Source organism: Gossypium hirsutum, chromosome A10 (genome assembly GCF_007990345.1).
Source record: "Gossypium hirsutum isolate 1008001.06 chromosome A10, Gossypium_hirsutum_v2.1, whole genome shotgun sequence".
Lineage (NCBI taxonomy): Eukaryota > Viridiplantae > Streptophyta > Magnoliopsida > Malvales > Malvaceae > Gossypium > Gossypium hirsutum.
In genome coordinates this window covers 3639787-3660237 of record NC_053433.1, presented here as the reverse complement: position 1 = coordinate 3660237, position 20451 = coordinate 3639787, and the positions used below count along the sequence as shown (strand labels likewise).

General features: G+C 33.0%; 2 protein-coding genes, 4 non-coding genes and 1 pseudogene across 7 annotated transcripts; 5 read left to right on the top strand and 2 right to left on the bottom strand.

Annotated features, from left to right (window-relative positions):
• The first annotated feature begins 566 nt into the window (after positions 1-566).
• Positions 567-2875, top strand: LOC107935890 (urease accessory protein G-like; annotated as a pseudogene).
• Positions 2876-3110: 235 nt separating this feature from the next.
• TRNAR-ACG (transfer RNA arginine (anticodon ACG)) lies at positions 3111-3183 on the bottom strand. The gene has a single exon. It is a non-coding gene; the product is annotated as a tRNA-Arg (tRNA).
• A 3899-nt stretch (positions 3184-7082) lies between these two features.
• On the bottom strand, positions 7083-11880 carry LOC107935920 (DNA replication licensing factor MCM3). The gene is made up of 16 exons (XM_016868550.2): positions 11648-11880; positions 11456-11553; positions 11154-11362; positions 10777-10907; positions 10457-10695; positions 10131-10367; positions 9871-10025; positions 9577-9785; positions 9322-9487; positions 9045-9247; positions 8687-8746; positions 8520-8609; positions 8154-8290; positions 7880-7954; positions 7609-7750; positions 7083-7403 (listed from the first exon to the last, which is right to left on the bottom strand). The coding sequence occupies exons 1-16, from the start codon at positions 11711-11713 to the stop codon at positions 7344-7346; spliced, it is 2277 nt and encodes a 758-aa protein (XP_016724039.1). The 5' UTR covers positions 11714-11880; the 3' UTR covers positions 7083-7343.
• Positions 11881-13872: 1992 nt separating this feature from the next.
• Positions 13873-13945, top strand: TRNAK-UUU (transfer RNA lysine (anticodon UUU)). The gene has a single exon. It is a non-coding gene; the product is annotated as a tRNA-Lys (tRNA).
• Positions 13946-14156: 211 nt separating this feature from the next.
• TRNAR-ACG (transfer RNA arginine (anticodon ACG)) lies at positions 14157-14229 on the top strand. Its single transcript has one exon. It is a non-coding gene; the product is annotated as a tRNA-Arg (tRNA).
• Positions 14230-14349: 120 nt separating this feature from the next.
• Positions 14350-14422, top strand: TRNAR-ACG (transfer RNA arginine (anticodon ACG)). Its single transcript has one exon. It is a non-coding gene; the product is annotated as a tRNA-Arg (tRNA).
• A 1784-nt stretch (positions 14423-16206) lies between these two features.
• On the top strand, positions 16207-19567 carry LOC107935884 (high mobility group B protein 14). Of its 2 annotated transcripts, XM_041079606.1 has the most exons (7): positions 16207-16424; positions 17276-17672; positions 17802-17981; positions 18370-18427; positions 18525-18569; positions 19113-19193; positions 19293-19567. In XM_041079606.1, the coding sequence occupies exons 2-7, from the start codon at positions 17584-17586 to the stop codon at positions 19341-19343; spliced, it is 504 nt and encodes a 167-aa protein (XP_040935540.1). In that variant the 5' UTR covers positions 16207-16424; positions 17276-17583; the 3' UTR covers positions 19344-19567. The 2 variants fall into 2 exon arrangements, with proteins under 2 accessions (XP_040935540.1, XP_040935541.1); XM_041079607.1 differs by lacking the exon at positions 17802-17981 and having other exon boundaries at positions 16224-16424.
• Positions 19568-20451: the final 884 nt, after the last annotated feature.

Sequence of the window (20451 nt, the reverse complement as noted above, 5' to 3'; positions counted from 1 at the left end):
TCATCTGTAAGAATTGCACTAGGTTGATCTTTTTGACCTAAACTAACAAAGATATCAGTAACACTTTTGATTAATTCGTGCAAAAAAAAAAAGGTTAGCCCAGCCAAACCTCTCTTTCCAGATCATAATCTCCATCTATCACTACAATTAAGATTGGTAAAACTCTAAGAAAGTCCTTGTACTATTCACTTTTATCCTATTTAGTCCATCTACTATATTTTGTTTATTTTTAATTTTTCACTTTTCAAAATGTATATTTTTAATGTTAAGGCACTTTTTTTTTCTCAATTCTGTCAAATAATTTTTTGAGACTTTTTTAAGGATACGGTGTTGTGGCATATATATTTTAAAATGTACAAAAATTTATCCAACCGTACAAAATATCAAGTGTATATGTTACGTGATCACATACAACCAAAAAAAAAAGCTGGTCATAAAACTAAAAATACACATTTCGAAGAAAAAAATACATGATTGGCAATGACCCAATTATAGTGCAAGGATTAAATCCAACAAAAATGTATAGGACAGGGACTTGATATAGAATTTGACAGTTGAGATTACTTCCTAATCCAATCCAACAACCATGGCCCTCACTTACTCTCCTCCAGTTCCCTTTGAACACAAACAACCCAATTACCCAAAGACTATCTCCCACAGTAAAACCCTTTTCAGACAATAGTCAAATGGCTTCCAATGATCACCATGGCCATCACCATGACCATGACCATGACCATGACCATCACCACCACCACCACCATCATGACCATGAGTAAGTGTATTCTCATTTAAGTTTTGCAGTTTTAATGGATTGTGACTTTTTGCTGATTTGGTTTTTTAATTATATGTTTTTGGCATGCAACAGTAAATCAACAAAATCATCATGGGTAGGAGCTGATGGGAAGGTTTACCATAGCCATGATGGCCTAGCGCCTCACTCACATGAACCCATTTACTCACCTGGATACTTCAGCAGAAGAGCCCCACCGCTTGTCAACAGGGATTTCAATGAGAGGGCTTTCACTGTTGGGATTGGTGGCCCTGTTGGTACTGGGTATTTCCTTTTTATTTTCCTTCCATTTTTTTTCCCTCTCAGTATCTAGTATCAACAATTAACTTGGTTTTTCACTTGCTCTGCATAATACAGTCTGTTATTTCTTTGCTTATAAAAGATTAAAAATGGTAAATTTTATAAGAATTTTCAACAAAGATGATGCTTTATTGTACCTGAATTAGTGGAGTGTAGAATCCAGTAACCACCTTACACTGATAATTGAGTAGTTTACTCTCCAAGCCCCTGGATTTTTATTTTTTATTTTTTTATTTTTTTTATTTCCTTTACAAGGTTTTTGTGTTCTATCATTGTTTTTCCCTACTTTATTTGTATGACTAAAATGCAATTCTTGGTGATATCCTAAAACATCCTAAGAGATGGTATCTGATTTAATGTTGCTTTATGCCATACAGGAAAACAGCTTTAATGCTGGCACTGTGCACGTTCCTGCGGCATAAGTACAGTCTTGCCGCTGTAAGTATCATGCATCTTCTACTCAAGCTATCAGCCTACCATTTGAGTGTTTACCTTAACACTTTTATTAATGTTATGTAGACTGTGAGAATAATAGATTCAGCTGTGCCACCATGGTCAGTCTTTATGAAGTTGTGGTTGATTGGCTAAACCAAACTCAAATGATGCATTTAGGTGACAAATGACATATTCACGCAGGAGGATGGTGAGTTCTTGGTGAAACACCAGGCACTTCCTGCGGAAAGGATACGTGCTGTAGAAACGGGAGGCTGCCCACATGCTGCCATACGTGAAGACATCAGCATCAATCTCGGCCCTCTCGAGGAGCTTTCTAACTTGTATAAAACAGATATACTTCTTTGCGAATCCGGGGGAGGTATGTACAATGTTCTCTTGAACTGATTTGGCACAAGAATATTACTTACCAATTATTTATGTGAACTTCTATGGATGCAGATAATTTAGCTGCCAACTTCAGCAGAGAACTCGCTGATTATATTATCTAAATGATAGATGTATCTGGTGGTGATAAGATCCCTAGGAAAGGTGGCCCTGGCATAACCCAAGCTGATCTCCTGGTATTTGATTTTTGTTTATTGTGCCGTTCCGTTGTTTTGAATGTACTTGATTTTTGTAACATCGGGAATTCTAACAGGTGATAAACAAGACAGACCTTGCACCTGCGGTTGGAGCTGACTTGGGAGTCATGGAATGCGATGCGCTTCGTATGCGTGATGGAGGACCCTTCGTATTTGCTCAGGTTGGTTGAGTACTTGACTGCATCCTTCACCATATACTGAAATAAAACCATTGGTATTAGCCTCATTTGTTGCATCAATTAGTGCACATATCAACACAATTTTTATGATATTTAATATTTTGAAACTTATATCATCGTTCCAAACCCTTCTTTGATTGTGTAAATTATACATTCAAAGGTGAAGCACGGGCAAGGCGTGGAGGAAATAGTAAACCACGTATTACAAGCATGGGAAGCCGCGACCGGGAAGAAGCGGAAATGAACTTTTCATTTGAAGAACCTGTGGAATACCTTCATAGTTTGTATTTCAAGTTATATTCTATGGTTCTACTATCAATAAATTCCCTTTTGTTAATGCAAACTTTGCCAGTCCCTAGTCCTCTGAACTGAAAACACTGAAATAAGTATCTCTGAACTTTGAAGGAGTAGTTAAACTCATATTGTGCCTGTTGAGAACATATGTTAGAAATTCTGAGTTTTACCCTGTTGAGGACATATGTTTTAGGCAAGGGTTAATTTAACATTTGGTACTTGAGTTTGATTTCAATATTCTCAATTTGATAATTCCATTTGATTTTAATGTTCAATTTAATACTCAAACCAAATTTCACTGTGGCCCGAATGAATGTTTGACATGTGTGTCCTAACAAAAAAAAAAAAACATATGACATATGTGTCCTAGTAAAAGAAAAAACATAATTATTTAACTGGAGAAAAAAGAATTCAAATACCAACTTAAACATTGAAGCCAAATTCAGCTACTATATACCATAATTACCTTTTATGCAGTCAACACGGTGCAAAAACTTAAATTAGAAGACTCGACTCCGCTGGGGATCGAACCCAGAATCTCTGGTTCCGTAGACCAGCGCCTTATCCTTTGGGCCACGGAGTCACTCTTTGATGTCTTCTGATAAAATGTTGTAAATCAGTGTCAACATTAATGCAACACATACATCCAAAAAATTGAAATTGAATATAACGGAAGAAAACAATGACAGCTAATGCTACTAACGGCACTTATATGTAGAAGTGTAATGTACAGCCCAAAAAACCCATAACCAACTTAACATATTTTATAAATAAATAATAATATTCATAGTATAATATAATAGTTAAGTCCTAATAATAGACGCTCGAAGCCAAAACATAAATTTAAAAGTGAAATGGAACTTGTTCAAATTTTCCGAAATTTTTTTTTTTAACTTTCGACAGCATTTCTGCTTATTTTTATATAAAACCCTCTGCAAACTTTAAACTCAAAAACAAACCAATATCAATACTCCAACCAATGATTAAGTATACTCAATTACATTCAATTTATATCAAAATAATAATTTAATACCTTAGTTTAAACAATATAACATGTTAGTATATATGTATAATTAATAATATTTATTTCATTTCAATTATTTAATACCAATTCTACCATTTCATAACTTTATATCATATTCATAATCCAAAACATCATAATCATTTATATACAACCAAAATCATTTAACTTAATGTATACATATAATTTATATGCAACTACCTAGTACATGCCACTTAACCAAAGGAAGAAATACATCATCAAAATCTTTTTGTTGGAGTCGGGTTTGTTTTGGATGCTAGACCGGATCCGAAACTCTAAAGACCTGCGCACGAAAACAACTGTACGCTGAGTATTTCATACTCAGTGGTATTACTATAAATCAAGACTATTTAACATTAATAAATTACAAACATCAACCATAAATTTTATAATTATTTAGACAACTTTTATATATAATTATTTTACTTCATAAATCTTAAATTTATAATTCATTTTTCTCATACCAACTCAATTCATAATTTAGTTCATACATTATTTCTCGTACTTTTCAATAGTGCTAAAACAAATAATCTCATTTTCAAAATTTCATTTCAATTATTTACCCTATTAACAAGGCTCGGACTCTGACAGATACACGGATTCCACCCAAATACACCAGAATGTCTATCTCAAACACACCCAAAATTTTATAAATCCTCCATAACACACCAGTAAGGCATTAAGTGCCTCTTCGGATAAACCGAAGTATACAATAACAGAAACATCTTATCAGCCGAACTACAATCTCCTCATCACATCACAAATCCAATGGCATGTCATTTGTATCAAATCTAGTCCGACAAGTTAATAGGGTATTATTTTACTTTTTCTTATTTTAATTTCATTTACACAAAAATTTTCAATACTCAATCAATTCAAATATCTATTATCTTAATTCATATACAAATTAATTTTCACACATACTTATATTTAAATTTAAATATAATACTTACCTTATCTTAATTATTCCATAACTATAAATTTAATATACATTTAATAAATAGTTTGAGTTATAGTAATACAAACCTGAAATACGAATTTACTCCTCAACAATCTTTTCTTTTCCTTTGGATGCCGATGCCTCGTTTTCCTTGTTAGCTACGAAAAAAAATAATAATAAAAATTTACATTATTAATTACAGCATTAATTTAATAATTAATTGAATTTTTATTCAATTTATTCCCTAATTCTCATTTAATCCTAATTAGCTCTTTTATTTGTTTAACTTAATTTATACTTCATTTCTATTCAATTTCCTTCCATGTTCACCCTAACAATATAATGTTCATTATAAAACCCTAATTTAAAATTTCTTTGAATTTAATTTCCTAAAACACAAAACTTATAGCTTCTTTTACAATTTAATCTCTTTTTCAATTTCTAACTTAAAATTCATTCAATTAAATCCCTAATTCTTCTTTTTCTTCAACATGAACTTTGTTTAAAAGCTTTTAAACTTTCAAACTATCAAATTAATTTCATCAAAACCTTGTTTTAAGACTTCTAAAACATCAAATTTAAGAGAAAAGGACTAAATTTAACTTACCAAACAAGTTTGAAGCTTCAAAATCCCAATTTTCCCTTTTTCTTTTCTTTCCCTTTTCTTCCCCTGTTTTTCGAATGCTCTCTGTTTCTTATTCTGTTTGTTTCTTTTTATTTCATTCTTTTATTCTTTTATTTACTTTATTTATTTAATTAACATATATTATAATATATTTATTTTAAATATCTATTAAATATTTAATTATATTCACATAAGTGTATACCATCAATACCATACATTTGTCACTATTTATTTTATTTTTATTTTTATTTTTACACAAGTATTTAATAATTTAATTATTTAATTAACAAATATCTTTTACTTTAATATTAAGTAACTTAATTATTTTATTACAAGTGTACATGTATCTATTTATTACAAATGTACCAATATTTTTATTACAATTGTCATTATTCAATTTGTTTGTCAAACAAAAATTTCATAAATTAATTATTTAATTAATAAATATCTTTAACTTAATAATAATAATAATAATAATAATAATAATAAAATCTTAGATTTTTTAATGCATATGGCGCCTAATCTTTTGTAAATGGTTTAATTACCATTTTAATCCTTTTTATTTTTTATTACTTTAAAATTAAACTTTTACCCCTTATTCAATTTAGTTCTTTTTACTAATTTCTCTAAATTAAGCTAAATTCACTTAATTAAAACCTAATTAGACACGCTACCAAACTCATAAATATTTCGAATAAGTATTTTCGAACTTATTGCACTAAGGCGAAAACCTTATAACTCACTTTTCCGGTGCCCGTGAATTTTGGGTCATTACATTTAGTCTACTAACCACGTTACTTGTATGTTAATTTATTCCTTAAGGTTCCTATACAAATGTGTACCTATAATTGTAAAGAATCTTCAAGGTGATTCTCTAACATGATGTTCCATTTTTTATACTGAATTAAAGTTTTTTGACATTCATTAAGGGAGATTAATAGCTATTGAAAGGCTACAAAGATATAATATAATAGTCACAATATATCAAGATAAAGTTTCCATCAATTATTCCACCAAAACCCAATTATTTTATGTTGAAAATAACCTATGATTGTAAACAATGTATAATTAATCTAGCTTTATATTTTATATAGTCAGTCCAGGCTGGTGTAGAGTTTACAAGAGAGTGAGAGGCAAAAAACAATTAGCAGACAACACACAAATGCCTTAAAATGATTTGGTTAGTGGTAAAACCAACAAAAAGAAGCTGGCAAATACATGATTAGTAGCATAATCCTTCCCTTATAAAAACATTTGAAATCTCTACAATCCAAAGTCAAGCTCAAAAGCACACAACTTCAATAGCATCTCTCACTTTGATATCTTTTAAGAGTGCTTTACTCAGCTGTTGCTTAGAACAATGAAGGGTAGCAAAATGACCATGATTTTGATTGCCTACGTTACGGTTCTTGCCGTTTTCACCAATGGAGCCACAGCTTTGAGGGAAGATCAAGGGGCCATCGCACCATCTCCAATGGAAAGTGCAGGAGCAGCTCTAGGTGTTCCAACTGCAGTAGCTGCCTTAGCTTCTATGGCTGCATGGTTCTTTTGAAGTTCATTCCTTTGTATCTATCTTTTGATTCCTTGGCGAATATGGTCTAAACCCTTTTTAATTTCTCTTTCTCAAGATTTGTCCTGTTGGTTTATTTGAGTTTATTATTATTCCAAGCAACTGGTATTGTGGATGGAGACTGAAATTTTTATTCTTCTTTTCAAGTAATTATAATGTTAATAAAATCTTAATTTGTAGTGTATCTTTGGTGTTTGCTTACCTTGTATAATACTACAAAAACAAGGAATTCAGGGTGCAGATGCTTAGAATTAGATCCACAGCATATTAACCGTTGAAAACATAAAGTCCAAAAACACAATACCTTACAAGTAAATAATTAAAGCATTAGTGAATTATCATGTCATCCAAATTTTTGCATCTTCACTTGCAGAGCAAGAGGGGATCCATCCCCAGTTCACCTTTCATCTACTACAGAGTACAGCCAACAGTCACTTTTAAGACAATTTTAGGATAAATCATTGAGCTGTACAAACCAAGAATTCCATGCCAACAGATCCATCCCCAATCCCACAATGCTGTAAAGTGATTGCATGAAAGAAACCATCCAGGTCTTTCCTTACATCTCATACTATCATATGCACTGTTTCACCGGCTATCATCAATATATTATCATCTTGCAGTTTCTGGCAATTGTGAAAGTAGTGACTGTTAGTACATAGCATTCTTAAATTTAGTAGTTGGAACTGAAAAATATGTAAGTTTGTCATGTTAACCGCAAGTGGATATGAGATTCAAAATGTTATACCAAAATGGAGGAAAAACAGGAACATTCATCTTCAAGAAAATGAAAACTTTATTCCTATCCAACAATCCATATACCAATATTACCTCTAATATAGTAACAATCTCTGCCCTTGAGTAATGGCCATCAGCTCCGGCATTGACAACATTCTCTACTTCAGAAATAGATATGGTATCCTTATGGTTCACACGCATATGCTGACCAAATATAGCTTTAAATGCTTCGATCCTGAAATTCATTAACAAATAGATAGAAAAAAGATTTTAAAGTGAACTTCTGCAACAATAGATTATAGCTATTGTTGAAAGAAAAAGCCATGTCTAAACTTGTAACTGAAGTGTTTGTTAGGACTCAGACCTTTCAAGAGAGCCAGTGGCAGTAGGCTGTTGGGCCGTTGGAGGATCATCTACTTCCATAGCAGTGGCCGTTAGCCTAGTTAAAGCAAAAGAGAAGGTCAAAAACATTAGAATAAATTTGATCATTCAGTAATTTTCTGATAAAGTTTATATAGAAAGATAAGCATCTATATTATAAAGACAAATCAATTGTTTATAAGCAATATTTATTTTTAAATTATAAGCAATAGGCACTTAAAATCCGCAAGTTGTTTGAAGGCACATCCCATGCTCACCCTTGACGATCCGCTCTGTGTGTCCTTGCTTCTTCTCTTTGCCGTTCTTGTTCACGATCCTCCATCTCTGTCAATTCTTTATGATAAATTGCAAAATTTAGAACTTTCAGAGCAGCTTCAACATCAACTTTTGTAACCTGCCATGATAAATCGTCATGCAACAGAAGTATGAATAAAATGCATGAAAAAGGAAATATAATGAAGCAGTAACAAGCAAGGACCAAACATGAAATTTTAAGGCATAAAAATGAAATCTCTGTAACAATTTTGGTCACAGTTGATCCCAAAGAATTAGATTATATTCAAAGAGTAATATAAGGTTTAGGGAAACAAATCTACTAGGAACATGTCAGGAATCCCAAATACCTTTCTGCTTAACTTCAACTTTGCATGAGCAGTTGATAGACGAATTATGGTTTCCAAGGTTCTAGCTGTGATTGGAAGGGTTCCGCCAGTCTACAAAACCAATGACAGTATTAGCATAACCGAGGTAAGTATATCAAGGTATTTCTTTGCTGATTACAAAAGCAAACCTTTGCATTTGAACTGGCATTTCTGAGCTCTGCGTAAGCTGTAGCAATGTGTTCTGAAGCCTGCAGATGAGATACTTTAGAGTAAGCCCTGGATAAGTTAGTTGATGATCGTTGGGGAGAAAAGTTAAAGAGGTCATCGAGGTTTCTTCTAGAGAAGTTAGTTGATGATCGTTGGGGAGAAAAGTTAAAGAGGTCATCGAGGTTTCTTCTAGAGAAGATATTGCAGCATAACCATGCAGAAATTTTGAATTGATTAAAACAGAGTAAAGGGGAAGAAAAAAAGCATCGATTTAAACAGTGGGAAAATATTAATAGATTACTGGATAAATAAAAATAAAAGAAAAGGAATGGTCACAACCTCATCAGTCAGCTCAGGCTGAATCCTGTGTTTTGCATAATGGATATACTTTTTGAGGAACTTAATCGTAAGAGTATCACGCTTCCGACCTCTTTCTGTTTTTCTCCCATGTAACATACGGTTATACTTGACAAAAACAGATGAGTCAGCATCAGCTTCATCTTCTCTTCCATATCTTGAACTTCCATCAAGAGCTGCCTCGCCTACATTATTAATTACCTTAATAGGTATATGTCCAACCAGTCTATAAGCACCATAAGGAAACACCTTGTCTTACCTCCATCAATAGGAGAGCGAAATCGGTGCATTCTCAAGACATGCTCAGAGATATGACGATCAATATCAGCATCCATTTGATCCAATACAATAAAGAGTAAATCAAAACGAGAAAGCAAAGAGTCTGGAAGTCCAATATTTTTTGTTGGAGTCAATGAACGATCATACTGCATTTCGACCAACAATTAGTATAAACTCAAAATTCACCACCTTGCTAGTGGAGTGTATCTGCATCTTACTAACCAATTGAACTTACAGTTCCATATATGGGATTGGCAGCAGCCACTACGCTGCACCGAGCGTTCAATGATGCATGGATACCAGCTTTGGCAATAGTTACAGTCTGCTGCTCCATGACTTCATGTATTGCAACACGATCTTGATCATTCATCTTGTCAAACTCATCAATGCAAACAACACCTCTATCACCAAGGACCATTGCACCTGCTTCCAGTCTTCTTTCTCCTGATCAAAGAGATATTTAATTTAGTCAAAATCAACAAAAACAAGACTTTAAACCGAAATGACAGAATCAATTGAAGTGCTTTACCTGTTTCTTGATCAGATGTGACAGCAGCAGTCAAACCAACACCAGAAGAACCTCGACCAGTGGTTGAAATGGCCAAGGGAGCAATGTTCATGATTGCTCTTAAAAGTTGGGATTTTGCAACAGATGGATCTCCAACCATCATCATGTTAATGTCCCTTGAAGATAGCAAGAATTTGGCTTATTTTAGGATCTAAATTATAGCAAGTCTAACAAAGGCTGTATCTAACAACAAAGACGCAGACAGTTAGAGTAGAACTAACCCTCGTAAATGAGTGCCGTTCTTCAAATTCTTTTCCACACCACCAAGCATGAGTAAAACCACAGCTTTCTTTATCCACGAATGCCCATATATGGAAGGTGCAAGGGAATTACCAAGCAGGTCAAATGTGTCATCTCTTTCTGCTATCTTCTTAATATTCTTAAGGTCCTCGGGACTATAGATTGGTGCATTGGCCTCTTTGTTGAGCAGAGAGACATTATTAGCTACGAGGACAGTCCTACAACAGAAAATTACTCATGCAACTGTAGACAGAAAAAAGACCAAAGAACAAAAGAAGATTTAAAAAATGCACTGCATAAGAGATACCTGAATACACCATTCACGCTGCCCTTGCTTTTTCCTGGAAGAGCTTTATATAGCCCTACGATAGCTACACGATCTCCAGGCTTGCATGAATCAACCAGGTCATCCTCAACTATGACATCCACAGTTCGAGGAAGCTGACCAGGTGCAGCATTCTCCGGAACTTCTTGAATTGACAAGGTCTGGTGATCTTTGTATTGGCACAACCCATATTCAGTCACCAATAAGTTGCCATTTTCATCCTGAAAATAATATTACTCATGAGACAATGCTTAATCCAACAGCCATACTAATACTAGGAGATCTAATCAGTGGAAAATTACCCTAGTAGGATACACAGATCCAGTTGGCAAACCATTATTGGAGGTGATGTCTCGATATTCCCGAATGGTGAAGTTCTCAGTGGCAGGACAAAAATGAACACTTTTAACAACCTTTGGTCTTACCAGAGAACCTAATTGGAGGATAAGTTCATGTTAGATACGTAAAGAGAAGACCACAACACAGAAAAAACACTGATAAACAATTTCTGCAGTATGAACAAGTGCCCAAAAGCGTTAGGGATTTTTCAAAGCTCCAAGCAAGTACCCACTTTTTTTACAAAAACCCAAATTCAATTTTTACCACATTATATGAACAAACAGATACCCATTTATTATACTTCAAATTATAAACATAAAAAAAAGAGGGGGAAACTTACATTTGGTGACAATACCCACGACGCATACCATGGAGCCAATGAATTCAGAGAGAAGATCTCTGGGAGTAACGCGACGAGAAACAAAAGGGCCTTCAAATCCCACATGAAGCGTTTCTCCTTCTTTCAAGTACTTTGGGTCGATACCTTTAGCAGCTTCCGTCACCGCATCGCAAAATGGTTGCATAAATTCACTCGGATTCTTCAGAATCCTAAAACCCAGAACAATAAACAGAAACCCAAATGAGCTTTAATTCAATCAAAGCTCAAAAGAGAGGGAAAAAAGAAAAGAAATTAGAGAGAACCTAGGAGCCAAGTTGTTGAAAGAGTGGAGATCGGAAATGTTGACGATGAGGCGGCGGCGCTTGTGATTTATCATAGCCTTGATTTCATCTTGGTAAATCTGATCAATCAATTACAAAAAAAAATTAAAATCATGGGTAAATTAACATTAACACATAGGAATATATATCATAGAATGGATGAATTAACAGTACATCCTGAGACAAGAATTGGCTGATATCTTTCTTCCTATCAGCATAATCTTGAGCTCCCAACTCCATTTTTCTTTTATCCTTCAGCCAGAACTCTACACTGTAAGTTTTGGAAGAAAACACCAAACGCTATTGTAAATGAAGGCCTCTTTTTTGTCTTGTTTTAATTCTCTTCTATTCTACTAGAAAGTGAGAATGGTTTTGGCGGGAAAAGGAGAGAAGATGACTGCTTTGGCGGGAATTAAGCATGGATAGATAGTCCTTTTATAATGAGTCTATGGCCCAATTTGTAAGGCTCTGGTATACGGAAACTGATCCAGTTTCAGTAGGGCTTCTTTTTTTTTTAGCAAAAATATCTACATTTTGGTCGAATTCAGATTTTGATCCTTATACTATATTAATTTTTATGATTTAATCTATATACTTTAATTTAACAAATTTTAGGTCTCGTAATTTTATAATTTTGTTAACTAGTCCAAATTGTTACACTATTAATTATTATTAATTTTTGATGTGAAATCTTTAAAATAATTACATGTCAACCAAATTCTAATGGTGTTTTTTTTAGAAAAAAAAGTCAATCAAACAACTTAAACGAAGTCCCTGATAGGTATTAGATTAAATTAGTCCTATTATTAAATGGGCCAAATTTATTATTGTACTATTAAAAAGAATCAAATTAGTCCCTCTATTATTAAATATCAAGGGGTTCTTTGTCCACTTATGCCATGTCGTCAACAATTTCAGGTTGATGGTGAATGTGTGCTTGATACGGTGACAAGTTGGATATACATTAATTGTAGTCAAGTGTGGTACTTTCTCTAACATTCCCATTGTTGAGATAGTATGAGGTTGTCATGCTCAATGGTCCCTCTTAGAGATAAGTGCGTTAAAAGCGAATAGTCTATCTTAATAGCGATCCACCCAATCACCAGCCGAACAGTAAGAGGTGGAAAGCCATCAGTTAGTACTTCTCAAGTAGTTTCTCATGATGGCACTTGTTAACAAACACCTAATCTCCCAAGTTATACAAAGATCCATATTTTATAGATTCCTTTGTATTCATTCTAGTGTTTGAAAATGAATTCTAACACCTTCCTTAAATTTTGCAAGCAACCCAGATTCGTTTCTCCACTGACCTTAAAAAAAACCTGTAGTTTCTTTCATTCCAAACCCAATATAAACGGGCATTCCATGCCAAATTAAGAGTGATCATAAAGAGAGTTTTACCTTTCAACTTTGTTATTGGCCAACGCTGCTCCTATTCCCAGATTTCAGGTTCCCTTTGAAGGCCACATAACTGTCGGACACCTTTCCAAACTCTCTTTGCATAAAAGCACTCCACAAATAAATGATCTTCAGTTTCCTACCCAATCTGGCACAACACGCAGCCAGCATAGCAATTCAATCCCCAGGCTCATAATTTGTCTTTAGCACCCAATCGATCATTCGTATCCAACGAAGTAATAAATGAATGTTTTAGGGTACAAACAGTGTCGTCGATAATTCTACTCCTTGGTTCCAAACGTTACTGACATAATATACTGTGCCTTGCCCCATCCGATTTGCTCATCGAAAGATATGAAGAGCCTCACTTCGTATTCCTACTAGCTTTTTCCAACTCCAACTACCATTGGCAGCTAGTTGATCCAGCAGAAAATATCGACCCTTTAAAACACAAGTGTTTATCTACGCTATCCACAGAGAACCAACTTCAAACAATAAGGACTAAATTTGTTGTATGACACAAGCCTTGTTCCAACTTTGCATGTCCTTTAATTAATCCGAGACCCCCTTCGCTCTTTGGTTTACAAACCTACTATAGCACCTTGAACTTTTTCAACATCGCCTTTCCACAAAAATTTCATACAAATTTGACTAACTCTTGCAATCACAACGTTTGGCAGAATAAAATGCCTAGCCTAATAATTTCGTCTATGCAAGAGCATTGCTTGTACCAACCAGACTCAACCAGCATAAGAAAGCATTCTTGCAATTCGCCCATTCATTCACCCTACAATCTTTTCAATCATGCAGGCACAATCTCTAATAGATAATTTCCTTGCAATCAAAGACATCCCTAAGTATTTGATAGGTAATTTTCCCACGATAATCATGAATTTCTTGCAACTTAAATTGCAAGATGTATACTTGCAGATAAAATTTCACTTTTACCGAAATTAAGCGTCAATATGAAAAAGGTACAGTCAGAAAAATATTTACGTGTAGCCGTCTTAACTCAGCCGGGTGAGCGCGTGGCTTTTAACCACGTGGTCGTGGGTTCGATTCCCACGGACAGCGATAAGTTCAAAATTTTCTTATATTCCCTTCCTTTCATTTTGAAAAGAAGACCAAAGCCATGGCAATGATACCGTCTTCCCCACCCCACCCCCTCTTTTTCCTTCATATCTGCTAAGAGCGGGGTAATTGGGAGAACCAGGGGGGAAGAGGAAGATGACGGAAATTATATATCAACAAGTAATTTAAATATGGATTGAGAATCCAACCGCATGACTTCATGGCCCAATGGATAAGGCGCTGGTCTACGGAACCAGAGATTCTGGGTTCGATCCCCAGTGGAGTCGATTTTTCATATGCTTTTTTAATTTGCCGCTGCTAGGAAGAGCGCGGGAAGCAGGGCTGGAGAGGAAGACGAGGAAAATTGCTTAGAAAAAAATTAATAAGATAAGAAATTTTCTACATACGACTCCATGGCCCAATGGATAAGGCGCTGGTCTACGGAACCAGAGATTCTGGGTTCGATCCCCAGTGGAGTCGAACTTCACATTTTCAACTTCTTAAGTTGTGGTGGTCCTGAGCCCTGAAGATTAAGTTACAAGTACAACCTGATTTATAAGCTAACATATTTTATTTATGTACACTTTTATTTAATTTTTTGACTGGATTGGATCATTAATCAATGAGTTTAATTGAAAATTTACCAAAACTTATTATTTATAGAAAATAATATTTAATTTTGTTTTTTTGTCTTTTATGTTTTATATAAATTTTATAAATAATATTAAATTTTAATTTTTTTGTCTTTTTATATTTTATATAAATTTTAGAAAATATATACTTATACAGAGATTTCACCCCCAACACATCATAATTTTACCTTTTTTAAATATTACCATTTTAGTCAAATCTATTTTTAAAGTTATGGTATATTTGTTAATGATTTAAGCTCTTAATTATTGCACTCTTCAGTAACTCTCTAAGGAGTTGAAAGGTTTACCTTTTATAACAATATTTTAGCTATAATTTTACTCTCTCTCTCTTTTTTTTTTATATAATCACAAGTATTTTCATCTGTTTTATAGTTTAGTTATAGTTTTATTCATGTCGAGATGGTATTTAGATTCGAACTTGATCTAGATACTTGAAAAAAATATTACTCCCACTTCTTCTAACCACTTATTTAATTAATTACATGATTTAATTCTACCACAAATTACTTTCATTTTGCAATTGGAATACTCCATGAATTGATTGAATTGGTATCCACTGCCATATATAAAATTAATAGGGGTAAGAGTTGGATATAACCGTTAATATTTATTTAATAAAATCTAGAAATAACACTAAATATTATATTTTCAAGTGTAACTTTATATAATGTATTTGTGTCCAACGTGTAATTACGCCAACAACCTCTTTGCCTAGTGACAAAAGCATTATATGTTGTAGACATGAGAGTTTATATTCAATCTCAAATAACCTTATTATTATTCCCCAATTATTAATTATTAATAAAATAAAATAAAAACTAGAGAAAAAACTTAGAAGCAAGTGAGATGGAGAAAGGATTGCACATGTTGTACCTTGGCATACTATGTTATTCCAATTTTTCATTCTCTCGAAATATATGCACCTTATACATTCCAACATAAAAAACCCGTAGTGGACACATCCCTATATTCGTCTGTTATCACCGAGATCGAGTCACGTTCAAGGAGATGGCTTTTTTAGAGTACATATTGTACAAGCTATACCATACCCTATGGCTCTGGGGTTATGGAAAGGACTTTTACAGTCTTTAAACTTCAGTAAGTCTTTACTTTCAAAAGAAATAATGGTTAACAGGAATCGATTCTAATGTTCAATGTTCAATAATGTTCCTGATGAAAGCCAGTAGCTATGGTACTTTGCATAGACAAAAAGAACAAAAGCAAATTCAGTGTTGTGTGTGATTACGGTAGCTAAGAGAGGGCTCTGTCCAGATCGATTGTTTTCATTGGTATTATATAATTAGTCGGTTTATCAATTTAGATGAATCTATTTGATATTTGGAAATCATCGATTTTGAGTAAAACAGTGATTTTACTATCCGGATAACACCTAAAAGTCACCCACTCGGTCACGGTGCACGTGAAATAAAGAAACTCCCACATCGGTATAATAAATAGAACAACAAGTATTTAAAATGCAGGTTAAGATGTTAACCGTTCGCTGAGTTGGCTAACGCCTGTTTGTGACCCGTGTGGGGGCAGTAAGATGGTTGGACTATGGGTCCACTCATTGAATGGGATCTGCGGTGGCTATAATCTGTCTTGCCCGTTCCAAGCATAGAGTTGGGGTACAAGTCTTGGGCGAAAGCTTTTGGTCTTGCTCCTAGAGTGGAAGGCAAAGCGTAAGGCTGGTTTCACAGAGCAGCGAAAGCTTCCCTCTCTTTGCAGTGGAAGGATAACGGGCCGGTGTCACTTGGATCCTTCATGGTTCCTTGGGTCTTTCCCTAAACGGACAACCGCTTTTTTGTTTTGTAAATTTAATCCAAAAGGTTATTTTATCTAATTTTAATATTTTCGTATTAATCCAAAAAGTGATTTTATCCAAAACGTTACTTGTATAATTAGTTTCAAATCATATGTTTCATTATTTATTACTTTCAAACAAATTTTTTTATTTTAAATCTATGGTTTCTACGTGCATACATAAGTGATAGAATTTTTAATATGAATAATATTATTCATTAAGTTGGTGTTATAAGTCAACTCAACACTAACTCATAATTGATGACAAAGTCATGTTAAAGAACTGTAACTCATTTAGTATTGTTTATATGATATATTCATGAGTTTAGATTTTGTTTTACTCATAATTTAATCTAATTTTTTTAATTTTAATATCATACATATTTCATGTATTATTATGATCAATTAGATTCAAACTAGATATTTTATAATTTACTGTATATTACTTTTAAATAGGCATTTGTATTTTAAATCTATAAATTTCTATACGTATACGTATATGATAAGATTTCTAATATATATTAAAAAAACTTCATAAATGTATAAAGAAATAACTCGATAAAACTATATGTTTTATTACTTTTGTCGATATTATAATTTAAGAAAATTATATATTATTTTATTTCATAAAAAAACCTTAAAATTTGAACTTAAAATGATTATTTATTTTAATTATTATAATTATTGGATATAATGAATATTTTAAAATTTAAAGTACATCAAATTTATATTGAATTTAATAAATATTTATTTAATAATAAAATTAAATTTCATAAATCAACCCATTAAATTAAAATTTATATATAATTTTGAGATTTATGTTTCTTATGAGTGTGGCATCCTTATATGAATTCTTCTTTTATCCTTGTATTTGTAGAATTTGAAGTAAGCACTAAGCAATGGGCTAATATAGTTATTGCATTGAGGTTGGGCTAGTCGTAGGGTTAGCAAAAGCCCAAGTAATTACCACTACTACAAGCCTTAATCTCTAAGAGCAATACATTAGCTATTTGGCACTGACCCTCACCCGTGGAAGTCCAAATCCCAGCTCCTTCCCACCGGAAACAGTCGAGTTGTGGTGGTAACTGCTTCACTGGTGAGAGCCAGCCAACACTAAGCAACGCACAAGCTCTGGGTATTTGTCTCCATCTCCTACCTGTCTTAGAAATAGAAAGGAGAAAAAAAATGGCGAAGAAAGCTTCAAAGTCGAAAAATGATCGTTCATCTTCAACCTCCGTTACTTCCGCTAAGAACCCATCAACAGCCTCCAATCAGTATTTCTCTCTTATCCCTTTGCTTTATAGTATTTTTTGCAAATAAATTATGGCTTTCTTAGTTTGTTTTGCTTGTAAGGAATTTTTGGGGTTAACAATAGACACTTTTGCTTGAAAAAAAATTGTTAGTCAAATGGCGTTAAGGGTAAAATCAAGTGAAAAAATGAAGAAGACAGCTGAAGAGAGTGTTGTTAGCGAGAGAGAAAAGAGACCCAAGTCGAAGTCAAGACCCAAATCGAAGCTGAAGAGGAAAACAAAAATCGATGCTAAAATGCCTAAGAAACCCCCCACTGCTTTCTTTTACTTCTTGTGAGTATTGCTTATGAATCATTTTTTGTTCATAGTATTGGTTAACATTTTGTTGATTATAACATTCCCCTGCCTGCAAATTTTATGCTTTTATTCTTGCGCCCTTGTCGTGTAAGAGCTAATATCTATCTGCTTATTTCTTGACTGTCTTTTTTATGCAAAATTTTGGGTTGGTTTTTTAGGCTGGCAAATGGATTGTGTTTCCTTGCCTGTAATGGAGCAAATGTATATGCAATATATATACATATATATATATGTGTGTGTGTCTGTGTGTTCTGGAAAGTGAGCTTTGGTTCTTATATCAAACGCCTGCTAGTTTTGTTGCAGAAAGTGAATGTCCTGTGAGAGACATTAAACTAACAGATTTTTTCACTTTCTTATACTCAAGGGAGGATTTTCGTAAGGAATTTCAAGAGCAGAATCCGGGTATCAAGTCAATGCGCGATGTATGTTACGGTTTAAAAACACAAAATCTTATTTTAGAAAATGAATCTCTGTGTATTTAACGTATATGTTAATGAATCCTCCCCGATATTGTTTCAGATTGGGAAGGCATGTGGTGAGAAGTGGAAGACAATGACATACGAGGTTTGTGCCAATTTCGTGTTTCTTACAAATTCATATAATTAGCATATGCTATTGTTATGATAACTTGATTATATGCTTGTAAGATTTAGTTGGTCAAGACATGTTTATTTGAATCTGAGAGCCAAGGAATATCCGTAATGATGTTTAGCCTCTTGTTAGCTAAAATCCTTGGCCGTGGTCATGGGTGACATTGGTTCATCAAAACATACTTAAAGTTCTCCTTAGTGCACGTATATCATCTGTTCATGGATTTGCATAAGGATGAAGAAAATAGTTTTGATATTGAATATTATTATCGTTTGGTGATAAAATTGTTCCAATTCTTTTTATTGGCTTATTAACTAGGGGTGCAGAAGTAAGTGGCATGTATAGAAATAATACGGCAATCAATATTAGTGCATGCCGAGTAAGCCGAATGTCTCAAGGGTTGATTCATCATATTCCCCCACTTGGACTTGAAGCCTATATATGATGCACGTATAAATAGAAACTAAAGGGCTTCATAAGTTGTCTGACATACTAATTTCAACTTGTCTTCAACAGGAGAAAGTTAAATATTACGATATTGCAACCGAGAAACGAGCAGAGTTTGACAGAGCCATGGCGGAATACATTAAAAGAAAGGTAAACTTGCTTTAAGTTTTTCTACTCAAATTTATCTTAAAAGGAAGTCTTCAATAGTGAAACAGATGCAAATGCATTAAAAGTTTTTCGATTTTGCAGGAAAGTGGCGAAGATGAAGAAACCGAAGATGATTCGGAGTTTGATGAATAAATATATATAAACCTTAGGTGGTGTTGTACCAGGAAATGCATAGATGTAGTGGTTTAATTATGACTTATATGAGTAGCATATTAATGTAGGCAAATATGTTCACCCCTGTATCATTTTTGTGTAAATCACTGCTTGGAGATAGTTCTTACATATATATTATTGTCAAGCAGACTTGAACGTTAATCTGACTATTTATCAAGTAAATATTCATGAAATTTGATGCTTTTTTTTTGTTTTCTTTATAGAATAAAAGTCAAATTGGCTCATTTTTTTTTTAATTTCAATACAGAAGACAAATGGCAAATTGCTATTTGGAAATTGGAAGGTTGCTAGTAGGCCAATTAAAACAAACCCTAAGTTCAAATCATAGTATGGTGATTGATGGCTACTTCAGGGCTAAGGCAAAAAGGGTTGTGAAATATCCTACTCTTTGCTGGCTTTTTATAAAGATACTTTGTTATTTTGAAAAACTAAAAATAAATAAATATTGAAAATTTTATTATTTCATTTTTAGTATTGACTTTATATTATAAAAATGTTTATAATATTAGTTTTTTTTTAAAAAGTAAATGTTTATAATATTATTAAATCTTCGTTTTCATAAGTTTTGATAAAAATTAAATATAATAATTTGAATAATTTATTTTTTAATAAAAATGAAGTGATAATTTATTTAGAATATTTAAAAAATAATAATATTAACATTATCATTAAATGATAAGTTTTGTATGATGTAAAAATTATGAAGAGAAACATTTAAAAAAAATAAATATTAAATTTATACTATATTTAAAATTTTTGATTAAATAATTTAAAACACATTGTTTTTACAAAGTAAATTACTATATTATTACTTAAGTGTTTTCGTCTTTTCATTTTTATACAGAATCAATGTTGTAGCTCTAAATATGTTGTTAGTCTCTATACTTGTATAAATTTTAAGATTTAATCCCTTTACTTTAAATGTTGAAAATTATATCCTTCTACTTTATTGATTTAAAAATATCAATCCCTTCATTAAAATCGTAAGTATTTTTTGTAAAAAATTGTCAAATTAGAATTAGGGTTATTATCATAAATAAACATGTTTAGTAGGTAAATTTTGATA